Here is a 23477-nt window from a genome sequence, read left to right on the forward strand (position 1 = left end):
GTACTTAAGGGGATGGTCAATTACTAAATAATAGTAATTAGACCCAACACTCGGGTGTGGTGCACATTTGTGACCAACCCTTGTGGATGTGATGCACATGGGTGCATTCACATTAGGAGGGATGACGCCCAGCGTCATCCGTGATGACGGCTAGCGTCATCCGTTACGCGAGGTATCTATAAAGATACGCTCGCAATACATATTAAATGATATCTGTAGAGATAACATTTTAATTGGTAAAAATAGGTATTTGTATTTAATTCTATTAAATATAAATCAGTCTGAAAACTACTTCCTACTTGGTGAGTGCGCACGAGGAGACGGATTACCGCTCCCGTGACGTCACTTGACCAGAGTTCTTAGTGTGTTGGGTGAGTTCGCTAACGCGCCCACCACAACTGCCTCACTGCACGCAAGAGAAGCAGGTTTAACCGCTTCCTCGCTGTGCTAGGGTGTGTGCCTAACTAGAGCGTGGCCGCATTACGACGTGCCCGCCTACAGAAGCAGTACAAGTCAGTAGTGCCCCTTTACATGCACGGCTTGTTGTAGTATGCGGTTTAAACTTGTGGCTGTTTGACCTTTTTGCAATTTATTTGAAAATCTGAGACATGCTACGGGTGGGTGCGTGTTTAGGAATTTCCTTTTTAAGGATTTTTTTTTTAAATAACGGATGTAATTAAACTGCTCACTTTTCAATGGCATTTTTAGTCAATGGCAAAAGCAAGACCTCAATGCTCAGACCAGCACAATAGACGACGGACGTGAGCACAAAGCACGCACGGTACCCGTAGGCGTCAATCAAATAGCCGCCAAATACGGCACTGCCTGACCACGAAAACACCGACAACCCCTCCAGCGCATTCCAGCGAGCCCGCATGTTCTGGGGCACAAAATCCATGAGAATCGAGCGTCGCAATGGTTGAGAACAGCGCATCATACCCCCACGCATCAAAAACAGCGCAATTTGCACCGCAATTGGCTGTGCGTACGCCATTAAAAAGAGACACGCTACCGAGAAGGCGCGAGTGCAGACAATAATCGGCATCCGGCCGCACGTTTTGGACATCCGTTGAGCAACAAACGATAACACCATGACGACAAGAGGTTGGCTCATGAAGAGCGCACACACGTGGATGGGTGTGAGCTTGTACTCTTCCTTGAAAAAAAGTGGAAAGAAATTAATCGTCATGCCCGCGCCATTGCTGATGATAAAATCCGCTGCAAACATGATGTAAGGCACGCAACTCGGACGAAAGCAAAGAAATGTTGCGTCAAGGTGAGCCACCTCGCCCGTGTTGTCAGGTTGCGCTTCCACCTGTACGCGCTGCTGACGTTCTTTGTCGCTCTGGCCGGTAGTCTTGTGTCGCAATAGAGCCGTTCGTTCCGTGGCTGTCCTGTCGTCGTCATCCGAGTAGTCGTAGCCCATATCAATCTCATTGCCAACGAGCTTCGGAGTGCACAATGGCGACGACAGCGCGGTTTCGTGCTTTCGTGTCCCCTGAGGCTGATGTAATTGGTAGTCCTTGGCACGGTCGTCGTTAAATTGCAACAGCATCAGCGAGCTAAGCATGGCTAGCACGCATCCAAACTCGAGCACTAGCTTGAGCTCTGGGACTTGCCACTTGTCTCCGTAACAACGAAAGAGGAAAATACAAAACACAGGGCCGAGCATCTGCGCCAGGTTGCTAATATTGTACTTGATCATGAATGGGAAGCTGCGCTTTCTTGAAGGGATCGAATCGGCAAAAAGCGCCTCCATGGCAGGGCTCTGGAAGGCTGAAAACATGCCCCAAAGCCCAAAAGCTACGTACAGTCCAGTTAACGACGAGAGCTTGACAGAAACGAAGGTGACGACAGCGCCGACGCTACCGATAACGCCTGAGAGCTTGAGGATTGTGTCGCGGCGAATGCGGTCGGCAAAGTAGCCGCCTGGGAGCGAGAACACGAGCTGCGAGATGCCTTGGATACCTTTGACAATGCCCACGGGCTTGTTGGATTGGGTTAGCACAAAGATATACCCCGCCACTACTTGCTGGAATAAGATGCTGTTGGCGAGTCAGAGGACGGAAAGTAGACTCTACGTGCAATCAATAAAGCGTACCTTCGGGCGGACCAGAAGAAGAGCGTAAAGATGTACGCAGTCCATACATTGTGGGTCACAACGCCTTGATTCGACAAGAATTCCATCGGACGAGATGCGAGGAAGGAGCTGATGTGGTAAACATCAGTTGCTAGTTTTTGTTTGGCAAAAATGAGTCAAACGTTGTCTTGCGACCGTCGCCCAGTTTTCTACTTTATCGGTGACTCCATCACGGAGTATGGTAGCGACCCCGAAAGGTGCGGTTTCATCACGATTCTGCAGAACCATTACGTGCGTTCCATCGATTGCGTGAACCGCGGCCTGTCCGGCTACAACTCGAAGTGCGTGCCGTAAGAGAGGATATTCTAATGCATTAGGATGGTCAGTAAGAATGAATGTCTTTATTCTGTTAGATGGGTGCTAGAGCACGGAATGCCCATTTATGCCAAGGAGCTGCAGTCTCAATACTCGGCGTCGTTTGTGACCGTGTTCTTGGGTGCTAACGACGCTGCGCTAGAGCACGGAAACAGCCACGAACAGTACGTATCGCTCGAAGACTATCGCGCAAATCTGCAAAAGATCCTGCGCACAGTGCAACCATTGCTAGCCCCACAGGGTCAAGTGTTATTGATTACGCCTCCGTGCATTATTGACTCGGTGCGTCACAACGACCGCAGCAATGCTTCGTCCGCCAAATATGCCAAAGTGTGTGTTGAGCTAGCAGCTGCTGAGAACGTCCATGTTTTGGACTTGCACACGTACTTTAACAAAACCTTTCCGGACGAGGAGGTTCGCAAGACGTTTTTTGTGGATGGCTTGCATTTCTCGGAGAAGGGAAACAAAGAGGTTGGCAAGCTATTGATCATAACTATCAATAGCATGTTCAGTGAGGAAGAGCTCAATCGCTTCAACAAGTGGCAGCTTCCCGACTGGCACCAATTCGTACCTCACGAGGAAGAAGCGTAGTGATTAGCACCTAGAACTGCCCCCGGCTATTCCATATACGGCCCGGATGCAACAATTTCTATAAACGGTATTGAAATAACATTTGCTAATGTGACTTAAAATCTATTTTACAACACTAATAACGGAACAACAAGAACTGCAAACTTAACAATGTCAATCGCTCTGGGACCAACACTCTGTCCCCCCCCCTCTGACCACTTGTAGCGGTGACACCAGTACCATCTCGTAGAGCTTGCACGGAACGAGCATAAATTATCGCCTGGCGTACATCATACACGCATTTTGGTTGGTTAAGTGGTAGGCCCGATCGGCCTGCATCTGCAGCTCGAGCATTTGATTGTACAGTCCTTCCCGCGAATTGGCTTCGTACTGACACGAACGTTTCGCAGAGCTGTGCTTCTGCATTTGCTGTCGCAGCATAAATTCTTGATGTTGCAGCTCGTACTGGCGCTGCTGAGAAGCACTCTCTAAAAGCGCTGGCATCCTTCGATCGAGTGGCACGAGAGCGTTGCATGGGCCACTTGTGCTGTAGAGATTCTCGTCGAAATCCGACTGCTGTAGGGACATGGAGCTGGAATTCCACGACGGGGAAGAGAGTTCCGAGTCCGTCAGCGAAAACATCGATACCGAGGCGTTCATGATCTCCATGCTCGGAGCCGTGCAGCTCGTAAGGTCCGTGTCGCGGCTATTGCGGTCTTCTTGCAACTCTTTTATCGTGAGCTTTGGCGGCTGCGATCGAAGCTCCGCGCCTTCGAACGGCGACTGGTCCTTGACTTTAACGATACAAATCTTGCAACACGTGACTTTGGTCTTGCCTTTGCGTGTAAAAATCACTTTTCGAATGCGGCACTTGCTGCAAATGACGGCGCTACATGTCTCGCAATTTGTACGCAACGAGAGAAGGCTCGACTTGGCTCGACAAATGGAGCAGTGGCTCTCTCTTCCACTCTTACGACTCGTACTTCGGAGCACCTCTGACTGCGTCGCTACCATTGCAGTGATCTTCTTCACCTCGGCTCCTGCCAGCGCGAGTGGCAAATTAAAGAACATCTCCATCGTGCTGTGGTAATCACCAACGCCTCCTGCCGAGAGCGAATCAGCCGACGAATCAAAAGACCCTTCCATAAACACTTCCACTTGATTCGGTACTTTTCCGGGTCGAAAAATAAAGCAAAACGACATGGTGGTCCGCACAATAGACTTGTCGACAAACTGCGGACAGTTGCGCACTTCGACAGACTCGAGGACGTGATACCCAAAGCGTTGGCCATTGGCATCTTCGGACACACCGACGCAGTCGAGGTAGCAGCAATCACGATTCCCTCCTACTGTTCGAGAAAGTCTCCACTTGAGTCCACTGTGCGAGCAACGCGTTTGGCGAAGCGTCTTTAATACCGAGCAGTCAATGAGCGATTCGTCGCCGTGAAAAGACGCTAGTGTCTTCATTTCGTCGGTCGAAGATTGGTACAAGCCATAGACGAGATCGTCCACAGTCCCGTCGAGCATGCCGTAGCCCACCACGATGGGCTCGAGGCCCTTGCGACTCGAATCGGTCAGTTCCGACGACCGCATGGGTCTCGAGATGCTGCTTCGGTCGTCGCGCCGAGCTCGACCCGAGGAGCTCGACTCATTCGACGATCGCACTCCTGTTGTCCCTGGCTTGCCACAAAGTCCGGCCTGATGAACCGACGTGGGAGTGCTGCGCCGCCGGTAGCAGTGGAGTCGGTCCTTCGACTTGGTGAGCTTCCACGTGTGGCCTTCGAGGAGGTTGCGGCCTTCGTGAATGTAGCGGTCAAGATCGCGTCTCGTCTCGTGAATGATGTCGGTGGCGAGCGATTGAAAGCTCTGCGCTTCTTCCGAGAGTAGTTCAAACTTGGCAAAGTAACCCGCAGGTAGAGGAAAACGTAGCTGCATGACAAAGCGAGTATTTGATTCCAAAAACTTTCGACGACGAAAGGACGTGGCGAGTCAAACGTGAACTGACACGAGGTAAAGCACGACCGAGGAGGGAGAGGCGGGACATGGCAAAGTGAGGGTATGAATGCTGACTCGAGCAGCAGACCGTGACAGCTGGGGAGCGAAGCTCCACGACGGCAGGTGATGGACAAAACATTATTATTTTATTGCCAGTCTAAAGTGATTCTTAATTTTAATGCGAATTAGTCGTGCGCTTTTTTCATGTTATAAGACTAATGTGTCCTCTCCCATCCCGTAGGAATAGAAAACCCACCTCACCAGTACCATTTAAACCCCAAGTTCTATGTAGAGTTCTGCTAGGTGATGGTGTTTGACGGCATTAAGCGAAACTGCAACCGTCATCGGTTCATCCATGACTTTGAGGCAACTGCTGTTGTTACATGCTAAGTTTGCAGAAAGTGAACCAAGAATTTCGTACGTACAATTTCCTATTTGCGTTACAAGATCTTGATACCAAAGCAACATATCTGGGTTTAGTTTTGGGAGCTTGAGATTTTGACAGCAACTTCGGACAGATTCGTCAACTAGTGCAGCGATTAATCTTTAAACCAGACGTTTTTTCACCTAGTTGCCATCTTCAGGTCACCTAAAATTCCGTAAGCGACGTAATCATAAGCTGGTGTCGTTGCAACCCGGTAATTTGGTGTAGCATCCCAAACTCCTCCATTAGAGCATTACACTGATTGTTACTTATATCAACTTACCGAGGTCCAAGTTTGATTTTCGCATCGAAAATGCTGATTCCCGAATTATTTTGAAAGGGCAGAGGGTAAATGACACAAAAAAGACCGCGCTAAAAAGTACCTAGACTAATCCTTTTTCATACAGAAATAAATTGCGTCGCATGTTTGTGACCTATGATGTATATACTTTATTTATGGACAGATCGTTTTAGCTCTTCGAGCTGGGTGGCACCTTTTGTATGCAGAGAAGCACTCTGACAAAAATGAAGGTAATCTTGTCAAACACAGCGGCATTAGTTGCTGCCAGTATTTATCCAGAAATATCTGGAAGCCAAAATATAACGGGGACCTTCACTAGTACTGTTCAATACTAATTAAACTTACACTGATTAAAAACAGTGTGGGTAGGGTGCCTCGAAACTTCACGTACTCAAGAGTACAGAGAAAGGTTTCTAGGTAGCTAACTACCAAAAGGTAATTCAAGGGATTAGAATTATAGAAAAGTAAAGCTGTATTAATATAATTAGTTTACTACGTAACGATCTTCTATCCACAACGAACTTTTCATATTAATATCTAGCTAAGTATGGCGCCCCATTGCGCACCGCACAATTGTCTTGAATCGATTAGCGGGGTTGGTTTAGATTTAAAAAACCAATCAATAAAGCTAATGTCTGATTGCATCTATAGTACCAAATTTGGTATCATTGGAACTATTCAAGTCAAAATTAATAGAGATAATAATTTTTCACTTCTTCGTTTATTTCGTCGCATAAAAACTATTTTTTATTATTCCTTTAATAGGAAATGATACTTATGTGACGGCACACCCTGTTACATCACCGACCCCCCTTTACCAACAGTCACCATAGTGATTGATGTAGGGTGACTGTAACGGGGCACTGCCGACTTGTTCTGCTTCAGTACAAGTCCACTTCGCACTGCTTCAGTGCGAGAGGTGCCTCACGTCACTTCACGTACACTAGTACGTGCAGAAGAAGACTCTCTTTAAAATACTTGCGTTAAAGAGAATTAATTAATAGCTGTATTAATAAAATTAGGTTCTTCTTGTCTGTCAACGTAATATTAACTTAATTATAATCTAATACAAACATGTAATTAAGTCTTATCTGTCTTTCTCTTGGCGCGCGTCCAGCGCTGACTGGACCGCGACGAAAGTACATACAATGGTCTATATCTATCAATGGATAAGCTTTTAGGATTTTACCATGTAAAGTAATATTCTCCATATATTATCTACCTTTTAGATAATATATATTAATAAACAACCTTTAAGTCTTTATTTCATGTAACGATACACCTCGTTACATCACCATTCCCTTAAACGACAATCACTCTGACTGTCTCTGAATAGAGTGGTCACTATAAGACCACTTATTTGAAAACGATGTTGATAGGTCAGAACCATCACTTTCAATTATATCGCATGGTAAACGAGTCCATGCGTTATGCAAATAGTGCGGCGCCTTCGGCGGCGGTACATGCAGCCGCGGACGACGCATATTTGTTTCTTGCGGCAGACGTTTCGTCTACCGTAGTATCATCTGCTCTCGCAACACTAGATGTTGCGGCTGCTCGTGTGATTCACCACGTGAGTGCGACCCCTCTTTGAGGTCGACTATGAATGCAGGTCGGACGAAATAACCGACTCGGAGAGAGTAGAACAGTCACCTGATTGTCGTCAGGCCGCTGACTATGAGCCTTCGAATGAAGGGGCTCAATCGGATAGACGGCTAAAAACGTTTGCTATAGCATGTTTGGTTCAGGCGAGGATGATGATTTTTCATGGTGATGACGATGGCGTAAGCCATCGAAATATTTTTTTTTGTGGTACTCCTGCTTCAGTGGGTACCACTGAGGGGATCGTAGACAATAAAATGTCTCGTCTTGCCCCTGAGAAGGAGCCGTGGTATTTGCCCGAACAGCTAATCAATAGCTTGTCTGGAGAGACTACTCCTCACAAAAATATCCCTTATTTATTGCGACAAAGCAGCGCGAAGAACTTTTGCGCTGAGGAAGAGTTTTATCTCGATACATTTTTCAAGCATCGATGGTATAGTGGCAACAATAAGTAAGATAAAAAAGTCTCGCTTATGCAAGCCTGGAGCGCGTTCATTCGCAATGTGAAAGACATCGGACGCGAAGCCTGGCTTCAAAGACTAAACGCAATTCGCGTTGACTTTGAGAAGCGAATGCAAGAAATAAATTGCATCGGTTGTCACGTGAGGCAGGACTTCATGCCTCACGTGGAGTGATCCCTGTCCGTGTTATGTCGACACCACGTAACGAGTAAAAAGGGGGCGATTGCTAATTAAGACCGACCTTTTGATGTCGCATCAGCAACGACATTAAGTCGTCCTGCTTTAAATTCAACAGAGAAGTGATACTCCGCGAAGAAGGATAACCACTTCGCCATTCTTTGCGAGAGGTGTGGACTATTTACAGCCGTGCGTAATGACGCATGGTCCGTATATACGATGAACGGTCTATCTCCTCAGAGCTGAGCTAGAAATGGTTTTGCTCGTGCGAGTCCACCTCCCCCTTAAAATAAAGGATCCCTTTAATTGGGTGGGTATGCGTGGATAACGTAAGCCATTCACGAAGAACGGTGGATGTGTTGTAGACGCATGCACCGAATGATTGATGGCGAATTCGACCATCGGTAAGAACTCGCTCCAATTCAGATACAATTGGACATAACCTCGAAGCATCTCTACGAGGACGCGATTTACGCGTTTCTGTCTCTGGATGATCAGAAGTTCACATAGCCAGCCGTGTTCCGATCTCTCGGAACACGGATTGCCAAATTCCACTGTAAACCGTGGATCTCTATCCGAGACCAGTTCACGGGGTAACCCGTGGAGTTTGAATACCGTGGATATATTAGATGATCCATTAAACGCAGAATGTCCTTATCTTCTGCGTAGGCTTTCTTAATGTCATCAAACAAAGTTGATGACGGAACACTTGTGATGAGTGTCGCAACAGTGGGATGATTTACACTGTTGGAGTGCACAGCCGATCAAAATCGGGTCGGCGTGATAATAGACCCTAAACTTAGCCAATGCATATTTTATGGCAAGGAGTTCCTTGTCATGCATAATTGTGTTCAGCTAATTGCAGCTGACGATATTTAAAACTGACGACAAGCTCCGCGCCGTCTGTATCGTATTGCATTAACGCACAGCCAATTTCGAATTCGCTGGCATCACAGACCGCATGGAATGGTCTGTCTTGATCTGCAATCGTCAAGATGGGTGATCGCATCAGCTCTATGACCATTTCTCGTCCTTTTTCAAGAGACGAGAGAGATGAACTGTCATCTCTGCATAATTGCGAGAGTACTTGTGCAAGTACATCACTAGACCAAAAAACTTTCCAAGTCCCTTGACATCGACTGGAACTAGCCTGTGGGTGATTGCCTTGATCTTCTTGGGGTCAGGGTGCACGCCGTGTTGTTTACAGACGATGCACCCAAGAAGTGTTTTTTTCGCTTTCATCGAATATTCACTTCTTGAGATTTGCATGAGTGAGCAATTACATACGCTTGTAAATGGTGTAACCGGTAACATTGAGGGAGAAGTTAGCCTTGCGGCAATCCCTTCGTTACATGCTCTTCTAGAGCTAGAAGAAATGTCTATTGATGACTGCGGCCGAGTCTTAAAGGCTGGTGACTTATCTGAAATGGTGGTCATTCGATAAACAATTGAGTTAACCACATCGTCACTTCTAGACGAAGCTGTCCTGGTTGACACAAAAGCTGCAATTAGTGCGCGAAATGGGTCATCGAACCTTAAAAATCCTTCGAATCCTTTTATTCCTTGATTAATGAATTCCAAGACGTGGTATGTAATAATCCACCATCTGTTTTACTTCCGGATTGAGGTGTGCGTCATGAAATTGAGTTGGTTACGGGAACCAAATACTGTGTCACAAGACAATGGTCTTTACCAAGGGAGCAGTGTAGGTCATGGAACGCTGATTGTTAGCGTTCCTTCGATGGTATCAAAAAAGCTTGATGCACTCCAAAATCCTAGGTCGAGAAGAGAGTTGACCGTAGAGGACCCGACTGTGATAGCGCAAGCACAGTCGGAAGACGTTGAGGGAATAAGTCCCACGTGCTTGAGGAGAAAGAGGTCTGTAATGCCAGCGACAATTCGCAATTGGCTGTGAGTTAATGCAATATGACACAGACAGCGCAGAGCGCGTCGTCTGTTATTAATCGCGTCAGCTTCAACCAGCTGAACGCAATTACCCAGTGCATGACAAGGAACTCCTTGCAATGAATTATGCACAGGTTGAGGCTAGGGTCTATCTCCCAAGAGATAGACAGTTGTTCTTGCATATACGGACCATGCGTCTTTACGAACGGCCGTAAGCGGTCCACACCCTTCGCAAAGAATTGCGAGATAAGTCGAGTGTATTGAGATATGAATGTACGCCTAGCGGGCGACATTCAAGGAAGATACCGGTAGTCCAAAATGGACGACATGAAGATCCTAGGTCGAGTAGAGAGTCGACCGTAGAGGACCCGACTGTGACAGCGCAATCACAGTCGGAAGACGTTGAGGAAATAAGTCCCCACGGACTTAAAGATAAATCTCCTCAAATAGCTAATGCTGAAGTGACTAGACTTCAGCATCCCGAGGGATTAATCCCTCGGCAGCCTGTACATAAATTCCGGAAGAAACCGAGACAATGAATATCTTAGTTGATGACGGATCAAGAGTAGGCGCTTATACTCTTGATCTGTATGCGCCTCCGAAGTTAGCTTCGGAGATAATTCAAATACCATCCCTAGAACCCAAGCGGCTCTTGAGAGATCTGCATAGTGGTAGAATCAAGCAGATCTGCGTACTCGTCACAGAGGACGAATACGTAACCGATATCCGGTCAGCGGTAATTTTTGCAGAGAACGAATGGGTTCTGAGCAGCTCATCGATGGACGAAAGTGTCCTCGATGTGAAGACTCGGATTGAAAGATACAGTACTCAATCTTGGGAGTCACTCAAGGGAAATCCTCTATACGAGGATTTAATAGAATTCAGGGATGTATTCCCTGAAGCAGTTCCATGCGAGTTCCCTAAGGATAAAGGCACTCGACATGAGATCAAGCTCAATATGGACTCGAAGTACTGTGTCATGAAGCAGTGGTCACTGCCTCGTGAACAAGTACTTGCGATCGATAAAGAATTTATCGATCGATTGAAAGCGGGATATGTGAGGAAGTTAACCTCCCCACATAGCTCTCTGACCTTCTGTGTGCGAAAGGCCACAGGAGGGTGGCGGATAGTCCACGCATTCAATAAACTGAATGCTGCAACGGTACCGGCTTAAACACCGATACCTAGAAAATACGGAATCATAGATGGCATGTCTAAGAGTACCATCTTATCGTTTATGGATCTGATGGATGGATTTTATCAGATCCTTATGCGAGAACAAGACATCCCGTACACAGCAGTGAGCACTCCCAGTGGGATGCTCTGGGAATGGCTAGTAATGCCATATGGGGCTTAGTGCAACATTCGATAGATGCGTAACGAATCTGTTGAGACCGGTGCGAGAATTCGCTCTGAGTTATTAACGGTGTATTCGTCTATAGCCGGACTTATGACGGAAAGACGGACGTGGGAGTTCCTTAAAGTCACGTTTATTCTAAAGCATAAGTTGTACGCAAATCTCAAGAAGTTCATATTCGCTGCAAGCGAAATACCACTTCTTGGGTGCAACGTCGGTAAACACGGCGTGCGCCCTGATCCCGAAAAGATCAAGGCATTTACCGATGGTCAGTTCCAGTCGATGTCAAGGGACTTGGAAAGTTCCTGCGTATTTGCATAAGTACTTCCGCAATTATGCCGAGATGACAGTTCATCTCTCTTGTCTTTGAAAAAAAGACGATAAAACGCTATGGATCGCCGATTGTCGGCATTCCTTCGAAGGTATCAAGCAAAGCTTGATGCAATCGCCCATCTTCGCGATTGCAGATCAAGACAGACCATTCCATGCCGACCCGATTTCGAGCCGGCTGCGCGTTCCAACAGTGAAAATAATCCCACTGTTGCAACACTCATTTCAAGTGTTCTGTCATCAACCTTGTTTGATGACTTAAAAAAAAGCCTACGAAGAAGATAAGGGTCCGTTGCGTTTATTGGATTATCAGATAAATGCATCCGATAATACTTTTTTAATATTTACCGGCTTTATATCGATCGTCATCCGATCGATACACAACACGCAACGGCATATTGTATTTCACAGCCCTTGCAGGCGACACTCCATCCCAAATCCCAATGATTTGCGCTTGCGCATCATGTATGAGCGTCACGATGCACCAATAACTGGGCATCGTGGACGTGAGAAAACTTAACTCACAGTAAGTCGCGACTTTTATTGGCCCCGCCAGTATCAGTTTATGCGCAAGTACGTTCGTGCTTGCGAAGTATGTCAACGGGTGAAGCCCAGCCCTTCATCCCGTGCACCTCTCCAACCTCTACAACTTCCAGCAGAGTGTTGGCAGTCCGTATCTGTGGACTTCGTCTTCGGATTTCCCGAAAACGACCACAAAAATAATGGAATCCTTGTTTTTGTAGACAGATTCAGCAAGATGGTGCACCTTGCTGCGGTACCAGAGTCGATTACGGCTCCGGGTTGTGCCCGTGTCTTTATCGACACGGTATTCAAATTCCACGGTTTACTCCGTGAACTGGTCTCGGATAGAGATCCACCGTTATCGGCGGAGTTTGGCAATCCGTATTCTGATCTCTCGGAACACGGCTGACTATGTCAACATCCGATCACCCAGAAACGGATAATCAAACAGCGTCCTCGAAGAGATACTTCGAGGTTACGTCCAATCGTATCCGAATTGGAGCGAGTTTTTACCGATGGTCGAATTCGCCATCAATAATTCGGTGCATGCGTCTACAACGCATACACCGTTCTTTGTGAATGGCTTACGCCATCCTCGCATACCGACCCAATTAGAGGGATCCTCTAGTCTAAGGGGGGGGGACTCGCAGGAGCAAAACCAATTCTGGCTCATGCTCAACACGCGTCGAAAATAACAACGACGCGAGTGATGTCAATGTCGAAGAAAACGACATCGAAAATGAGATTGATCTCATGGCAGTACGCACTAAGCGTACTGAAAAAGACAAAACAAATGAGTTAGCGGAAGAGTTTCTGCTAACTCGAGAATCAATTATCCGTTTCGTTCAGGATTCTATTGCTAACGCAGTGGACCGACAGAAATGGAATGCAGACAAACATGGAAGAGCAAATGTTAATTCATTCAAATTAATGATCTAGTGCTACTCTCTACGGTAAACTTACCTAAACGATTAGTCACTAATGTGGGTAGCATTAAACTACTACCCAAGTTCATTGGGCCTTTCCGTGTACTGCATCGAAGAGGCAATGCGTACACAATAGAATTGCGACGTAGGATGCGAACGCATCCTACGTTTTACGTTGGTCGGCTCCGGCCGTACCATCAGTACGCGGCTTCTTCCGAGGACGGATTTGACCACTCTTTACAAGAATACCCAAAAGATTATTGTGATCGCGAACCAGATTTTCATGTTGAACCTGAAGTTTCTCAGGCCGGTTTCGAAGATCCTCGAAGCTACGATGAGCTGACGACAGCTCATCGCGGACAGCATGATACTTCCGCTCGTACTCCAACAAGGAGTACGCACTCTTCGAACGGTCTTCCAACCGCTCGATATGGTGAGCCTGCACCGTCTGCTCCAACGAGCGACGCTTACCGCGCTCGTGGTCAAGTCCCTCCTCCAAATCATGGAGGAAGCGATCGAGTTTGTCGACCATCGACACTAGATCCGACACATGGGTCGGATTTAATTTTCACTCCTCCGCCACAACCATTGGTGAATTTCCAAGGCTGTCAACGTTTCCTTGTGGAACGTATACTCCGTGATGTGAAGGGGTAGCGAACAAGTTATCTTGTTCGCTGGTGCGGTTTACAACCTTCACATGACAGCAGGGAGCCTCGTTCCCAGCTGGTTGTTGACGTTGAGAGCCTCGTCCGTCAGTATGACGAGACCCATCCAATGGATCATAAGGTCTATCAGAAAACACGCGCCTCTGGCGCCTGTAAATCGATGGCAAAACGTCAATCTCATCGCGCATCTCGATAGAGATGCGAGCCCTTCCCCTGGATCACTGGTGACCCGGCGAGGACGCCGGAGGAGATCGCTGCCCGCGACGCTCTTCATGAGCATTACCTTACGCCGAAGGTAATGACGCGAAGCCAGTATCTGACGCGTTTACGTGATCAAGCTTGTGGGGCTTCGGTGACCTGCATGAGAAAGATTCTGATCGTTTTGTTTCCAAACGAAACAAGGAGTGAAAACGAAGTCTCATTTGAGAACTGGGTTCACCGGGCCCGCAAACTCCGTAATATCTGGAATATCAGAGAGTCTGCGGATTAAGGTGAAGCTTCGCTTCGACTTCGCTAAGCTTTAGGCCAAAGGCCAGTTACGTTCAGCATTTATGCCACAAAACGAAGTAAGGCTAGCCGATATTTCAGTGCTACGGTTGACCGTACAACCAAGGATCGAAGCCGCACTGAGGCTTTAGATCCACCTAATCCCACGTTTAGTAGTGGGAAGCGACGTTTGACGCGAGTTGACCCTCAGCTTGGAGCTCAAAAATGTCAACGTTGTACGGGCAATCTTGCCGAAGAGGTACCTCGAACTCCCAAGAGTTTTTGGAAGAGGGTTACCCTAGCCACTTCACCAGATACTAGTATTGACCCTCACGACGACGTCGCTTTAAAAGTTTCTCCACATGAAACTGAAGGTTTCCCCGCGCATCAAGCGGTGCGGGAGGGGGCCGAAATTTCGGCGGAAGCATTTGATGCTCAACGACACGAGGTGCAACTTCTTCGTGAGGTCCTTGCTCGGGTTGGGAGCTCTTTTGAGGCGGTTCGGGCGTCTTTCGCCGAAATCGCTTTTACCACGTAAAGAGGGCCAGTTGGATATCCTGGTGAGGATGCAACAATCTGCGGCACGACCGCCTGTCTCGGCGCAAGCGCCTTCAAGTCCAAGTGGGAAGGGTCCCGATATGGCTAAAGCAAGCCAACGTAAAACACTGGATGTGTACGCAGCTTGTTGGGAAGGTTTAGCGTATAAGCTAGGCCCTTCTTGGCCACGAACGTAAATGGTCCAATAAAGCGCGGGCGAAATTTGGTCTTGAAGACCGCGGATACCAAGTTGGTAGGTAGGTTCTTAGCGTTTAGTAAAACTCGGTCTCCGACCATATACGAATTAATACAGTTTCTGCTTTTGGCATCTGCTTCTTGTTTTTGTTTGTCTTGGCTATCAGCCATCGTATCTCTTACATGTCTTAAGATACTAAATCGCGTCGCGAGAAACTCGCTTACTTGTTTCCGAACGGTAACAGGGCTGATATCAGCAAGCCTATCGGCCGATTCTCCCCCACCAAGCCCTTAACCCTGCAGTGGTATCGTTAATGGAACGCGCGGTTGGTAAGACCGTTTACATAGAACACAGTATAGCCTGTAGAGGCATGAACAGCGTCATTGAACGCAAACTCCACTACTGGGAGCATTGAGCTCCAGCGCTTTGGTGTCTGAGCACACACGCTGCGTTAAACGTCTTCAATGACGCGATTGACAAGTTCAGTTCGACCATCGGTCTGTGGATGGTCCGCAGTGGACATCTCCAATCTGGTTATAAGCACTCGGAAAATTGATTTCCAGATTTACCCGTAAAATCGGGGATCCCGATCAGAGATAATTGCCACTGGCAAACCATGTTTTCGAAACACGCGATCGATGAACAGCTTAGCTGTACCGTCTCCATCAATGGAATCTGGCACGGCTGCTTAGTAAGCCATTTTGCTCAAACGGTCAACAAAGACCACTATACCGGAGTTACCGGCTGAATCTTTCGGTAGCCCAAAGACGAAATCCATACTAATGGACTCCCACAATCCTATGGGGACGGGAAGACTCGCCAGTGGCGCAGCAGCATGTGTCGAGGGTTTAATCCGTTGGCACGTTTCGCATGTGCGAATATATGTGCTGACCCATTTTTAAAGTTTGGGCCACCGACTCTGGCCTATGAAGCCGTAGGTCTTTTCTCAAGCGAGATGACCACCAAGGACAGTATCGTGTGCCTCATATTGGATCCGGTACTTCACCTCCTCATCATGAGGAACAATGACACGCGGAGGGTCCGCGATGTTTGTGCAACAGGTTGTTATCGATAGAAATCGATGTAACCTTGCACGCAAACGTGCCGCCAATTTAATACCCAATTTGAGTCCTATAACGCTCGTAGCAGAGCTGCACACTGTTTATCCTTGGCGTAAGCCGAACTGATTAATTCAGGAATAGGTGACGAGATAGTCGTTGAATGAGAATCTCATAATCCGGCCTGCGTGATAACGCGTCGGCCAAAGCATTTTGCTTGCCGGGCTTATACTTCACCACGAAGTTGGATTCCGCAAAAAAAGATAGTTATCGGGCCATTTTCTGTGAGAGATGGGGCGACTTAGTCGCCGTGCGCAATGATGTGTGATCTGTAAAAATCACAAACGGCTTAGAGCCGAGTGGATGACCTCTGAATTTGACGAGAGCATACTTCATAACAAGGAACTCTTTGTCATGAACTGGGTAGTTCTTTTCCGCAGCTTTAAGCTTTTTAGACTCGAACGCAATAACACGTTGATGCCCATCAACATCTGTTTGTAACAGAGCACTGCCAATGGCAAAATCTGATGCGTCAAAGACGATACTGAAAGGCCAATTTGGGTTTGGCAGTACCAGAATCGGGGCATGGATAAGACTACCCTTAACTGCTCGAAAAGCATTATTTTCGGTGCTAGTCCAGCACCATTCTATATCTTTCTTTAGGAGTTTAGATAATGGCCTAGCCATATCAGCGTAATTTTTGCTATATTTGTGTAAATAATTGGCGAGACCCAACCACTTAAGCAAATCCTTTTGGTTTTTAGGAACCGGCCAATCTACTATGGCTTTTACCTTAGCGGAATCGCTCTAAGGCATCGCTTTCCAATGAAGTTTTCTAAAGAAGGAATTTCGTCTGCGCCAAAAATGCATTTAGATGCATTGGCATACAATTTTTTTGTGCGCATGCATTCGAGCACTGCTCGCAAATGGTCTAAATGGTTTTCCATATCCGACCGACCCTGCTCCGCACGACTATGGACAAAAATGTCATCGAAATAAGTCTGTGCATAACCTCGATGAGGGCGAAACAGTTGCGTCACTAGACGATTAAATGTTGCCGGGGCGTTGGAAAGCCATTGTGGAAAACCAGCCACTCCCATTACATGCCGCTTTGGGTGCTAACCGCTGTAAGCGGGATATCACTAGCTCGCATAAGCACTTGGTAGTAACCATTGACTAAGTCCAATGCACTGTACATTGTACATCCCACCATATTGTTCTAAAGAACATCTTTTCTAGGAATGGGGGTTTGGGCTGGTATAGTGGCAGCCTTAAGCTTATTATAAGCATGTACAATGCGCCATTTACCATTTGGCTTTTTGACACAAAAATGTCGGTGTCGAATGAGGAGATTTGTTCTCTCGTAACATTTCAGCCTCGTGCTTTGCATGGAAGAAATCGTCAATGACGTCACACTGCTCCTTTGGTAAAAGCCATTGTTCTTGTGACACAGTATTTGGTTCCCATTACTAAGTCAATTTCATGATGAACACTTCTATCCGGAGCTAAAACAGATGGTGGGTTATTACATACCTTATCTTGGAATTCCTTAATTAAGGAATAAAAAGGATCCGTAGGATCTTCCAGGATCGGTGACCCATTTCGCGCACAAAGTGCACCTTTTGTGTCATCCAGGACAGCTTCGTCTAGAAGTGACGATGAGTTTAACTCAACCATAGGTCGAATGACCATCATTTCAGATAAGTCACCAGTTTTTAAGACTCGACCGCACTCATCAATAGACATTTCGTCTAGCTCTAAAAGAGCATGTAACGAGAGGATTGCCGCAAGGCTTACTTCCCCCTCAATGTTACCGGTTACGCCATTTACAAGCGTATGTACTTGCTCACTCGTATCACTTTGTGAGGGTATACACGCTTCGTGTCCATCCTGTCTTGGAGTGAAGATGAAGACAATACGCCTTTTAGAGGCCGGGACATTCACGTCCCCAGGGTTTTCAGCCTGTATTGGTTCTATACAAGACATGGTGTCTAATTTGACATCCGATAAAGAGTTAAAAAACTCAACTTCCTTATCCAGCGAACGTTTACGTGTCGCCTCACGTGCATTAGGAGGATTTGACCCAAAATGCCCTGGCGAACCGCCAATAGTGTCACTATTGACACTTAGGATGGTGCCACCTCGGCCGACCATACTCGGTGGACTTAGACGTGCCACTCCACGTATCTCAGGGATATTGCACGCTGCTTTCAGCATTTAGTGAATCGTTAGTATAGCGAGTGTTACTCGACGAAGTACGTGCCGTTTTACTTATTTCTGCTCAGTCGGGCTCAAAATTAATGTTTTTAACATTAGAGTTTATTAACTCAGACATGCCAATGTCTAAAACAGTGACAGACTCATTCTTGGTATGGCCTGGCTAGAACATCATGAACCGAATTAGTAATATTTATTGTGAGGAGTAGCTTCTCCAGACAAGCTATTGATAAGCCTTTCTGGCAAAAGCCACGGCTTCTTTTCAGGGGCGAGATGAGACATTTTACTGTCTTCACTCCCCTGACCGTGGATCAATTGGAAGTCTAAGACCTTAGGCGCCACGCGCAATATTCCTAGCAAAGTTTTGGAGAGTCATGGACCCACCTTTGCTAGGCAACAAATGAGATCATATCTCGAATCCAAATCAAGGACGAGACAGCGTTCCATACTGTCAAAGTCCAGAAACTTTATACCTAAGTTCAATGGAACTTTGGGAACAGTGACCCGAGTCCCTGTCCCTAAGCAAACAGTGTTATTGTATTATCTCCATGCGCTCTAAGTACCTCCACGTATTGTTGATTTCCCTCAATAGAAAGGCGTCGAGCATAATTGCAAGACACTCCTGAGTCAATTAAAATTGACCACGGCTTACCAAAGCCCTTTACAATCGAAATGAGCACCAAGCTAATTGGGGCAAGGTTCTATTTATTCTCACCTCCTTGAGGTTTAACCGAGCCTAGGTCTTCCCCAGAAGGGCGCCCCGCATCTACTGGGTATCGACGTTTCCCCGCACCGTACCAGATCTCTGGTATAGGTCGGAGTTGGAGCTCTTTCGGGCTTTACGCAAATTTCGAAGTGGGCAGGCAGGGCGTAAATGTTTCGTGCATTCGCGCACATAACATCTACGGATGGTCTTATGCTGTTCCACAGCTTGAAGAGCCTCTTCTCCTTCCTCAACGAGGCTTATAAACATAGGTTCCGCTCTATTAGACGGAACCCATGTGCTCGAAGAGCTTGTTCGGTAAACAGGCGTGCTAACGCGGGCAGACTTAAAGTCAAAGTCGGCGCGTAGCGCTATGGCAACTGCCTCTTCGAACGTAGCCGGATGAGATCGGAACAATTCCGTCCGGGCAATGCCTTCATTGAGACCCCCCATAAAAAAGGTCACTACAATTGCCTCTTGCACCGGGTCTTGATGCATAGATGCAATGAGAGTTCTCAACTCCTGGACAAAGACCCCCAGGGTTCTTTTACCCTGCCGAGTCGCTAGGAGTCGTGCTCGCATGCAAAAAGCCTGATCAGGCGGTGCAAACATGCTGGTCACTTGCTGTTTCAGCGAATCCCATGAGGGGAAAGCGTCGTTTATGGATGTGCTGCACATTAATGCCCACTCTATGGCTCTACCTCCAAGTTTGGACATGGCCATAGCCACATTTGCCTTTCTGGTAAGAACAAGACGTAATCAATGGACATTTCCATTTGCTCAATTCAAAAAGGGAGATTTTCTCCCTCTTTTCCCTCATTTTTTTTTACATTTACAGTTAGAGGGCGAGCCCTCGGCTCTGAGTCAGGTACGGAGATGTACCGGGTAGGCATAGATGCCGCTAAAGGGTCCTGTACCTGACCGATCAGGGAGGCTTTGTACCGCATGAAAGCTTCAAGCCTTGCATGCAGGACCTCTGGTCCCTGGGAAATAATAAATTCCACGTGCTCAAGCCCGAATAAGATTTTGAGCTTGTCATAAGCGGCGCGTTGCGCTTCTGACAATTCTGGAACCTCTTTCACTGTCGTAAAAAATAAGTCTTGTAAAGACTCAGGCGTAGGTTGACTACGAGTGCTACCAGGTGTAGCGGAGCTATCACGCTCCTAAAGTCAGAGAAAGACTCTCAGACTCAGAGAGTCACTTAGTTCTATTGAGCTTATGGGTTTAACAACTCTGGGAGTCGTACATGCTATTAAAGCTTAAGGAATCCTAGTTCAAGGGATTCAGGGGTTCGTAAAGCCAAGTGGCAACTAGTGCCCAAGAGGATATACCTTAGAAAGGCTTCTATCTCTTACAAATCAATGCGCAAGCCTTAGGAAGGCACTTAACGCTTTAAGATCAATGAGGAACTGCACTTTATTTAATTATTTAAATCTAAAAACCTTACCCTAGCTAATTTAAAATAGATTTCGGCCCCAGATTTATATCTGGCGGCGACCACATAATTATTGCCCATATTTAATGGGATTTAAGCAACTAACTATTTTAAAATTAGATAAAGGGTATTTTACCCATTTAGTAAATGTACCACAACAACGGTTCTCCAACCGATGTGTGCCCCATTACACTATCAGCTTAAAGACATGAACTTTCCCTAGTGACCCTGCCAGTTTAGCAGTGGTCAATAAAACTACGTCCTATGACCGACCTCTCGGCGGTATCATAGGCGAGTTTGATGCTAAAAGCGTGAGCGAGGCTCAACGCTTTTTGATTAAGCGATTAGCCATCACACGAAAAGTCCGTGACGAGATGGCAAGCGCACAGGACAAGCAAAAAGAATATGCTGACCGAAATGGTCTCAAAATTAACGAACGCTTTAAAGTGGGTGAAAAAGTACTATTAAGTATTGCTACCCTACCTAAAAATGCAATTTTTGTACTACCTGGAGGTACTACGAAGTTGTTGCACCGTTTCATTGGGCCCTTTAAGGTGGTAATAGAGGTTGGTGACTCAAATTATAGGCTCACCCTTCCCTCGTATATAAAGACGCGCCGTATTTTAAGTGGGTCGTCTGAAACGGTATGTAGACTCAAATGAGCCTCATACCCCCATTCGTCGAAGAAGACGATGGTGACGCCGACTGTGAGTCTAGCGGCGATCAGATGAGGGAGACGGTGAATTTACTTGGTGACTGCCTATGAAAAGGAGCACCAGCTGAGGCCTCTTCGCTAGTCTCAAATGGACTAGCAGAAGTAGCGTAGTGAGAAGAAACAGGGGGTACAGTACCGCCCATGATTTCTTTCACACGCAAGCGGGCGATATTAATTCGCTGCGACCGCTGTATCATCGCATCGGAATGCGGATGAATGCGGCGCAAGAATTTCGCCTCGTATTGGTCGGGCGTTTCATTTAAACGCAACACGACCGGGTCTTCCATAATTTAATGACACCATAATAGTTTTGAGCATTTAGAAAAGCGCGTTTTTTGAGCGACGCTATTGTCCCGTTTACACGAGGCCATTCAGAGAGAGGGAGCATAAGTGATATGCCACCCGTCACACAGCCACGTTTAATACGGCTGGCTTGTGACAGCGACTAAGCACATTCACGCGTCGTCGGCGGAGCGTTACGCTCAGAATCCTCTATGTCAGAACCATTATGGATAATGGTCTGAGCAAAAGACGGTGTGGTTTTACCCAACGGAGAAGCGGCTGCGCCTTTATGGGCAGCGCTCGCAATAACCGTCGCTGCGCTATCCAGCGCAGACGACGAGACAGCATTCGTAAGTGTTGCTGTCTCCATGTTATGAGCAATGATAGAAGTTTGGATGGGCAATAATGTGCCATCATCCTTCCTCGTGAGATCCTTGTCCGCATCATTACTTTGAGGTGACGGCAACGGTCTCGACTCATTGTAGTCGACAATGAGCGACGGATCAACATCCTCACTGATTAAGTGGGATGAATCCTTAAGCCCCGTTAACGCGACAGCAGCAGTAGCGGTCGGCGTTTCAGCTAAGGCATTGGACGCTGCAGGGCGTGTTAACGCGGCGCGCGCGCTAAATGCAAGAGTTAGTGGGCGTCTTCGCAGACGACCCTCCAACGTTGCCCATGTAGGTGGCACCTTTGGCGCCGTGTATGAAAACAGAGGTCGCTAGAGTGAATCAGAGACTTAGCGGCGCGTCAAGCAGCATAGTTCTTCCTTCCACTTTATCGAAGTTTAAAATGTAACTTCGTTCTTTAAGGGAGTGGATAGTGTAACTGGCTAAAGTTGCCCTAATGTTACACAGTCCCCGTTAAATACACTTGGTGTACTCAAGGGGATGGTCAATTTCTTAAATAAAGTAATTAGACCCACCACTTGAGTGTGGTTCACATTTGTGACCAACCCTTGTGTATGTGATGCACATAGGTGCATTCACATTAGGAGGGATGTCGCCTAGCGTCATCCGTTACGCGAGATATATAGAGATACGCTCGCAAAACATATTAGTGTAATCAATAGAGATGACAGTTCAATTTGGTAAAAATTGGAATTTATATTTAATGCGATTATATTTAAATCGGTCTCAAACTACTTTCTACTTATCAAGTGCGCACGAGGAGTCGAATCACCGCTCCCGTGACGACACGTTTACCAGAGTACCTAGTGCGTTGGATGAGGTCGCTAAGGCGCCCACCACAATTACCTCACGGCACACGAAATTAGACGGTCAAACAGCTTCTCCGCTGCGCTAGGGTGTGTGCTTAAGTAGAGCGTGCCCCCATAAAGACTTGCCCACCTACAACTTTCAACTTAAGAAGTGCGCACGTGAAGACGGATTACCGCTTCCGTGACGACACTTGTACTAAAGTACTTAGCTCGTTGGGTGAGGTCGCTTAGGGGCCCACCAACAATCTCACTGCACGTGTGAGAAGACGGTCAAACCGCCTTCTCACTGTGCCTAAAGGTGTGTGCGTAAGTAGAGCGTGGCTGCTATAGTAGCACCTGTCTACACCCACCCTTGTGTCTTAATGTGCTTTCGCATTTAAGGGGATCAAGACATCATCTGCGATTTAAAAAAGTAAGCTCGCCATGCAGGAATACACATCTACAGATGGCATCCAATCATTGGATAAAGTTTATATTTAATTACATTTGGTTTAAATATATTTCCCTAGTCGAACGTGAATAAAACAGTGTCTAGTTTTAATCTAGCCACATCATTTGTCAAAAGGATCCAAAAAGACGAGTGAAGGTATTCTACTTTCATACTTCACTCCTACTTAGTGGCTTGCACTTCATTTGCTGCATCATTGGGGACAAAATAATACTTTTATTGTTGCCTAAATTGTTTATCGGGCATATAAATCTAAAATTCCCTTGCGGATCTCCAATATCAATGACGCTATTATAGGATACTTCTTGTCCTCAAAACTGCATCTCATGCTTTACGCGCAAGTAAAAATATCGTTTGCCTTGCAAAAGGATATATGGAGCTTTGATTTCTCGTGGTGAAGCGTGTGTCGACACAATATTGGTTAAAACGCAACTTTTTAAAATGGCTGTGTCATCACTCCCGGGGCTAACTATATTTTGGTGTTGTCGCAT

At 46.7% G+C, this 23477-nt stretch overlaps 3 protein-coding genes across 3 annotated transcripts; 1 reads left to right on the forward strand and 2 right to left on the reverse strand.

The window, feature by feature from the left end:
* Positions 1-685: 685 nt before the first annotated feature.
* CCR75_005065 (uncharacterized protein) lies at positions 686-2187 on the reverse strand (the record flags this gene model as incomplete). Its single annotated transcript, XM_067963149.1, has 2 exons — positions 686-2045; positions 2102-2187. 2 exons carry the CDS (start codon positions 2185-2187, stop codon positions 686-688), a joined length of 1446 nt encoding a protein of 481 aa, XP_067823930.1.
* A 64-nt stretch (positions 2188-2251) lies between these two features.
* Positions 2252-3046, forward strand: CCR75_005064 (uncharacterized protein; the record flags this gene model as incomplete). Its single annotated transcript, XM_067963148.1, has 2 exons — positions 2252-2337; positions 2494-3046. 2 exons carry the CDS (start codon positions 2252-2254, stop codon positions 3044-3046), a joined length of 639 nt encoding a protein of 212 aa, XP_067823929.1.
* A 252-nt stretch (positions 3047-3298) lies between these two features.
* Positions 3299-4960, reverse strand: CCR75_005063 (uncharacterized protein; the record flags this gene model as incomplete). The annotated part of the gene is made up of 1 exon (XM_067963147.1): positions 3299-4960. The coding sequence occupies one exon, from the start codon at positions 4958-4960 to the stop codon at positions 3299-3301; it is 1662 nt and encodes a 553-aa protein (XP_067823924.1).
* Positions 4961-23477: the final 18517 nt, after the last annotated feature.

This window comes from Bremia lactucae, linkage group LG15 (genome assembly GCF_004359215.1).
Source record: "Bremia lactucae strain SF5 linkage group LG15, whole genome shotgun sequence".
NCBI lineage: Eukaryota > Oomycota > Peronosporomycetes > Peronosporales > Peronosporaceae > Bremia > Bremia lactucae.